Consider the following 6,252-nt stretch of genomic DNA (forward strand, 5'->3'; position numbering starts at 1 on the left):
ATGGGAAGGCGCGGGGCCGGCGCTGTCGGCGCGGTGAGCGATGACAGCGCCGCCGGCAGAAAAAGGAGAGGGCGGGCGCGGGGCGGGACAGAGCGGGGCGGAGGCAGCCCCGCGCCGGCAGGGACCCGCGGCGGCCCCGGCGGAGCGGCGGCCCCGGCGGCCCCGGCCCTATGGGCGGGCGGGCCGGCAGCGGCGCACACAGGCTGCCCCCGCTGGCGCCCGCCCTCCCGGCGGCAGAGGAGGGCCCGGCACCGTCTCGGCCGCGGCCGGCGATGCGGTCGCCCAGCTGAAGGCGCGGCGCGGTCCGCTGCAAGCCCGCGGGGGCCGCCCGCCAGCTGCCGGGCCATGGCCGTCCGCGGCGGCAACGCCCTGACGCCTTTCTCCATCCAGGCCATCCTCAACAAGAAGGAGGAGCGCGCCCGCCACGCCGCGGGGCGGCCGCCGCCACCCGGGCCGGCCGGTGGCTGGAGGCTGTGCGGAGCCACCGAGGGCCCGCCGCTGCCATCGCCCGCACCCCGCGTCCCGGCACCGCGGACGCCAGCGGGCTGGGACTCGGACTCTGCGCTCAGCGAGGACCCCGAGGGCGAGCGGCGCTCCGAGGAGGAGAGCGCCGGCGCCAGCGCCCGCCCCGACGAAGTCACAGGCGGTGGGCGGCCGGCGGTGGCAGAGGAGGCGCAACCCCCGGAGGCGGCGGAGCGGGACGCCGCCGGCCTCAGTGACAGCGAGATGTCGGCCGCCGTCTCGGGTAGGCGCAGCCCCGGCAGCGCACTCGCGCGAGGGGAGCGGGAGGGTCCGGGAGGGGCATGAGGGGGATTTGAGAACGGGAGATGATCGGCAGTTTCCGCCGGGCCCGCGGGCTCGTGCGCCGGGCTGTGCCGGGGGAGAGAGCGCCCGAAACGTGCCCCGCGGGGCGAGGGAGGGCGGATCGGGGAGAGCCCTTCGCTAGGCCGAGCCCCCAGCCAGAGAGGGCGCCCGGCGCTTATCGAAGAGCGGGGAACCCCCACTGCCCTGGCCCCCCGCCCGCCCCGTCGCCTCAGGCTGCGCGGGTGCGGTCCCGCCGAGGCGTGGGGATGCGGGTGTCCCAGTGCCCGCCTGCCCTGACCGCCGCGCTCTCGTCCTGCCTGCAGATCGCAGCCCCCCGGAGGAGGAGGAAGGAGCGGGCAAGTGCGGGAATCTGTTGCCAGGCGAGGAGGAGGCAGCAGCGCCGAAGCCGCGGAAGAAGCGCTCCCGCGCAGCCTTTTCCCACGCGCAGGTCTTCGAGCTGGAGCGGCGCTTCAATCACCAGCGGTACCTGTCGGGGCCCGAGCGGGCCGACCTGGCCGCCTCGCTGAAGCTCACCGAGACGCAGGTGAAGATCTGGTTCCAGAACCGGCGGTACAAGACCAAGCGGCGGCAGATGGCCGCCGACCTCCTGGCCGCTGCCCCCGCAGCCAAGAAGGTGGCCGTCAAGGTGCTGGTGCGCGACGACCAGAGACAGTACCACCCCGGCGAGGTGCTGCGGCCGCCCTCGCTGCTCTCCTTCCAGCCCTCCTACTACTACCCCTACTACTGCCTGCCCGGGTGGGCGCTGTCCACCTGCGCTGCAGCCGCCGGCACCCAGTGAGGGGCAAGCAAACAACCCGCAGCACCCCCGCCACACACACTGGCAGCCAGGAAACCCATCTCCCCTCTGCCACCTCCTATCCCTCCATCCGCCTGTTCATCCATCCATCCAGCTTCCCAGATCCAGAGCCCCAGCTGCAGCTCTCGGTGCCTCGGACAGTATTTATTATTATTTTATTGTTATTTTTATTATTAATATTATTTGGATGGTTCCTCACTCTCTCCTCTTCCAACGTATGACTTGCGGGCCACCCCGTCCTCATCCTCACCCTGTCCCCACCCTGCCAGCCGAGGACTTGCGCGATTCGGCACGACTAGTTCATGGTATCCATGTTGTCAGTGTATTTGGTGTAGACTTTTTGCTTGTTTGTTTTATTTCACTTCGGATTGGTAGAGACTCGATCTTGTGTGGGACAAAGAGAGAGGAGGAAAAAAAGTAGAGGAGAAAAAAAAACTCAAACAAAAGCAACCAACCCGCAAAACCAAACGCAGCTCAAAAGAGGAGGTCAAGGACTCCCTCGGTGGATTGTAAGGAAGATTATTTTTGACGTCCGTTTGAGTCCTTGGTCTTCCAACTCGTTGCAAACTGATTGTGCCTTGTATGGTGCTGAATGTAAGGAAGCCTCTTTCAGATCCCCCCTGCTCTTGTTGCCCATGTTATTCCTGTACTCCATGAGCCCTGGCAAAGGATAAATATGTCACAAAAGGGTGAGATTTACATTGAAACGCCAGACTTCTTCTTTTCCTTTTTTTTTTCCTGAGATCTTTCCGTGTTCGGGGAGGGAGGAGTTATGGGTTTTTCGCACTTTCCAGTTGTATTAAAGTTGTCGTTATTTTTATATTCAATGTGAATATTTCTAGTCAGGCTTTTTAAGAAATCGATGTAATGAGAAATCCTAATACCATCAGTGCCTTTTAGAGTTCTTCTGCAGCTCTCTCCTTCAGGGGTGGGGATTTCAGATCTGCTCAGCAATGTAATTACACTCACTTTCTTTCAAGGTAACTCATTGCTTTCTACTTTTTTCCCTTCTTCCCCCCCTTTCTCTTTCAATGGCACTGTGCACTCAACGAGATTTACTTCAAATGAATTGTGAATGTTTGTAAGCTACCCGCTGTACTTCTGGGGTGTTTTTTTTTTTTTTCCTTTTTAATTTATAAACTTTAGTTTAACACTTGGCTCTGCCACTTGTGTCGTTTCTGAGAGTGGGCACGGATTTCCCCAGAGACCTTTTCCCCGCAGCTGACTTCAGCTGTAGCATAGAGCACATCCCTCCTTTCCCACTGGCCCGCAGGCTGGCAGCGGCTCCCCAGGGTCGCCTTGCCCGTGCTCACGGGCAGCGCAGGAGCCGGCTCCCGGGTCGGTCCGGGCGTCTGGGGGAATTACTTAACGCATGTCCGGGATGGAGCCGCAGAGCCGCGAGTATAGTTTGCGGCTGCGGGGGTTACAGTGAGCCGAAGGGACATCGGATCTGTTTTCCCGGAGAGGGCGGCCTCGCTGCGCAGAACGGGCAGTGCCCGCTGCCACGGGCCGTGTCTGTTTAAATACCCTGGCGGCTCGGGTAAAGGTGTGCGGATCGGAGAGCGGTTCTCTCTTTGCTGGAGGCCGGGGGCTCTGGCTGGGTCAGAAAGATGGAGCTGCGCAGTCTGCGGCGAAAACGGCTGAGGCCGTTTGTATCCCGACACAACAGCGATAGCCGCTTGGGGCAGCCTCCCCCTTGGACCGAGCCCCCGCGGCGAGACCGGGCCCACGGCGCGGTGCTGGCAGCGCACCCTGCCGCCCTCCGCTGTCCTCCGGCAGTCCCCGCCGGGGCCAGCGCGGCCATACGAGGCGGGCAGTCTGTGCTGTGGGCAACGGCGCTCGGGGACGGGACCCGGTGGTAGCTGCGGTAGTTTCTCCACGACGACGGAGCCTTTTCACAGGCGGCAGCGCTGCCGGCGCCCCCGATCCTCCACCGCTGCCGGCTTCTCTTCCTCCGCAGGGGAAACGTCCCCAGGCTCGGGCTGCCCCTGCTCAGAGGTTGAGATGCCCCTGGCTGCGCTTGGCGGTGGGGAGACGGGTGACGGCGACTCTAGCCCTCGGGGGTGGAGTGGCTCGGGGCGAGAACTCTCTCCTAAAGCCATCAGCCGTCTTGGCACCGCGGGGACGCTTCAGGTTTGGTTTTGTTCCGCCGGCGGGTAGGCGAGAGGAGCACTCCGGGAGTAGAGGTCCTGTGCGCTAGAGCCAGGACCTTGGCGGATGCGCAGGACTGACTCTTTTCCTTTTTTTTTTTTTTTGTTTTCCCTTTCTTTAACTATTTAATATCATCATTCCCCACCTCTTTCTCTCCTGGTAAAATTAAATGTGTGGATGTCAGGAGCACTTAGGGAGATGAAGAGGAGTCTCTGCTGCCGCGCAGACAGCTCAGTTTGCTCCTTTTTTTGTCCTTGGGGAAGTTTCTCTGCCCGCAGCCCCGTGTCCCACGGTGAGGTTTGCAACCCCACAACAGACACCGGCCACCGACTCCCACCCCAGCTTCGACGGGACAACTCATGCCAGGGGAGGTGTAGCCCCCGGTGGGGATGGGGAGGCAAGGCGGTGGGGTGGCTTTCGGCGAAGCTGGTCATGCTTCCTATCGGGGTCCTCGTTCGAGAGAGAGGATTGTTTCGAAGCCTTCTTTTCCCTGTAGGTCGCCGTGTTTTGTTATTTTGCCTCGTGCTCGCTGTCGGATGCAGCGCTGTAGGGAACCGCCTGATACGAAAAGAAAGCGTCTGTCATGAGAACTTCCCCGGGGGGTAACACAGGAGAACAGGCGCAGAATAAAGCCTCGGACTATCTTCCCTTGAACCCGGTAAAACCATGATGCGTTTTACTCGAGATAGAAATCGCTGGAAAAGTTGATCCGAGTAAAGCTACTTGGAATTTTAGGATTGTGTTTAACATCGAGTGTTTAATATCGAATGTTTAAGCATCGAGGGTGTCTTCATTTGCCGTTGGCGAAATCCAATATTTGAGAAACGGCAATATTTTACATCGGGGAAATTCAATCGATATTTTAATGGGATTCTATCGGAATTTGGAGGCGTTTCTATTGCTGTTTTTACTGACAATTTTACGATTTCAAATATAAAGCAAACGCTCTGGGGCTTTTTGTCTCTTCTCAATGACGAAATCCCTCGCAACCCGCGCGGAACTGTACCGAGGCCAAAGGAATTAATCTGGATTTTCGAAGTTTAAATCATCAGCAAAACCTGGGCTCTAAAATCCCTTCTCCACCCATGCTCACTCACTCCCCTCCCCGAACACGCATTCAGCTCATCGGCACATACGGATGCAACGTGGAAAATAATGCCCCTAACGATATGTTCCGATTTCTGTCTCTCTCCCAAGACCCAAATCTATACAAAAGCCGTGGGAATAACTTTCCATCCGGACATGGACAAGCTCAAATCTTAAAAAAGGGAAAACTTAAAAAAGGAAAGTAGAAAGGGGGAGAGAGAGAGAGAGAAACTGCCGCAGCTACGAGCAATTCGGTTGTTGAAATGTAATGTAAATTGTGTATATCTTTGCATATGTCTCCATAGGCGCTTATGTTTGTGTATTAAACACTAGCACAGGCGCGGAGACGAACTCTGCAACAGGGAAGCTGCCTATATTTAGATACCTCCCGCTCTCTCGCAGGGTAATAAAACAGGAAACCGCTAGAGATGTGTGTGCGTCCCTACACACTTGTCAGGTAGGAATCATAACGCTTTCCCGGGGAGAAGGGGAGGAGAAGCGGTAGAAGATGCCGGAGCGCAGGCAACCCCCCTCCCCTCCCCGGCACACAGCACCTGCCCGGCCTCCCAGGGGCTCCGGAGAGCAGGGGGCAAAGGTGGCCCGGAGGTTAAGGGCCTCTCCACGGCAGGCCTGGGGCTTCGGCAACCAGTTTTCCGCTCCGCTTCTCCTGTCAGTGGGGGGCCGACGCGGAGCGAGGGCGGCCCCCGGGCCGGGGCACGGAGAACCCGGCGGCTCCCCTGGGTCTGCAGCACCCAACCGGAGCGGGGACGTCCCTCGGCTGGGATGGTCCTCCCCGCGCATAGGGGAACACTGGGAATCTGCCGGAGCTGGGCAGCCCCAGAGCTGGGGCCTGAAGGGAAGCCTGAAGGCGGTGGCAGTGGTGGCCCCAGCGAGCAGCCCGGGGCCATGCCCTTGCTGAGGTGATGGGGAAAATAAAGGGCAGGTCTTTCTTTCTGCCCCGGCCGCACCAGCGGGGATGCCACCGCTGCCAGCCTGTCCGAAAGCCTTCCCAAAGCGGGCCCTTCCTTCTGCTCGGGGAATGACATGATTTTCCGGGGGGCAAGGTACACCAGGGAGCAAATGAAACATGTCCCAGCCAAGCCTCACACCATCAGCGCGGGCACCCCGCACAGAGCTGCGGCGGGGCCGCGCTCCCAACGCCAGACTCGAGCGGGGGCGCCGGTAGGCGAAGAGGCTCATGCCAGAGACCCCCGGCCCGGCTCGCCTCCGCGCACCCCTCTGCGGTGTTCCCCCGCGCGGAGGCCGTGCCGGTGTCTGGCCGAAGGACCGGGGAGCGGGTGGACTCTCACCCGCAGGTGGGACTTGTCGTTTTTGTGACTTATGGTTTGTATGAGTAGTATTTCATTTCTTTCATTGTTATTTTCTTTAAAGGA

The 6,252-nt window shown here is 60.2% G+C and overlaps 1 protein-coding gene across 1 annotated transcript; it reads left to right on the forward strand.

Moving 5' to 3' along the window:
• The first annotated feature begins 224 nt into the window (after nt 1–224).
• On the forward strand, nt 225–2,721 carry NKX3-2 (NK3 homeobox 2). Its single transcript, XM_065665299.1, has 2 exons — nt 225–745; nt 1,128–2,721. The coding sequence occupies exons 1-2, from the start codon at nt 346–348 to the stop codon at nt 1,601–1,603; spliced, it is 876 nt and encodes a 291-aa protein (XP_065521371.1). The 5' UTR covers nt 225–345; the 3' UTR covers nt 1,604–2,721.
• Nucleotides 2,722–6,252: the final 3,531 nt, after the last annotated feature.

Source organism: Lathamus discolor, chromosome 1 (genome assembly GCF_037157495.1).
Source record: "Lathamus discolor isolate bLatDis1 chromosome 1, bLatDis1.hap1, whole genome shotgun sequence".
Taxonomy (NCBI): Eukaryota; Metazoa; Chordata; class Aves; order Psittaciformes; family Psittacidae; genus Lathamus; species Lathamus discolor.

What these genes read in the sequence shown, in the direction of transcription:
- NKX3-2 (XM_065665299.1), top strand. Translation starts at nt 346, where the DNA reads ATGGCCGTCCGCGGCGGCAACGCCCTGACGCCTTTCTCCATCCAGGCC. An exon ending in GATGTCGGCCGCCGTCTCGG is followed by an intron (nt 746 to 1,127) that starts GTAGGCGCAGCC and finishes TCCTGCCTGCAG; the next exon opens with ATCGCAGCCCCCCGGAGGAG.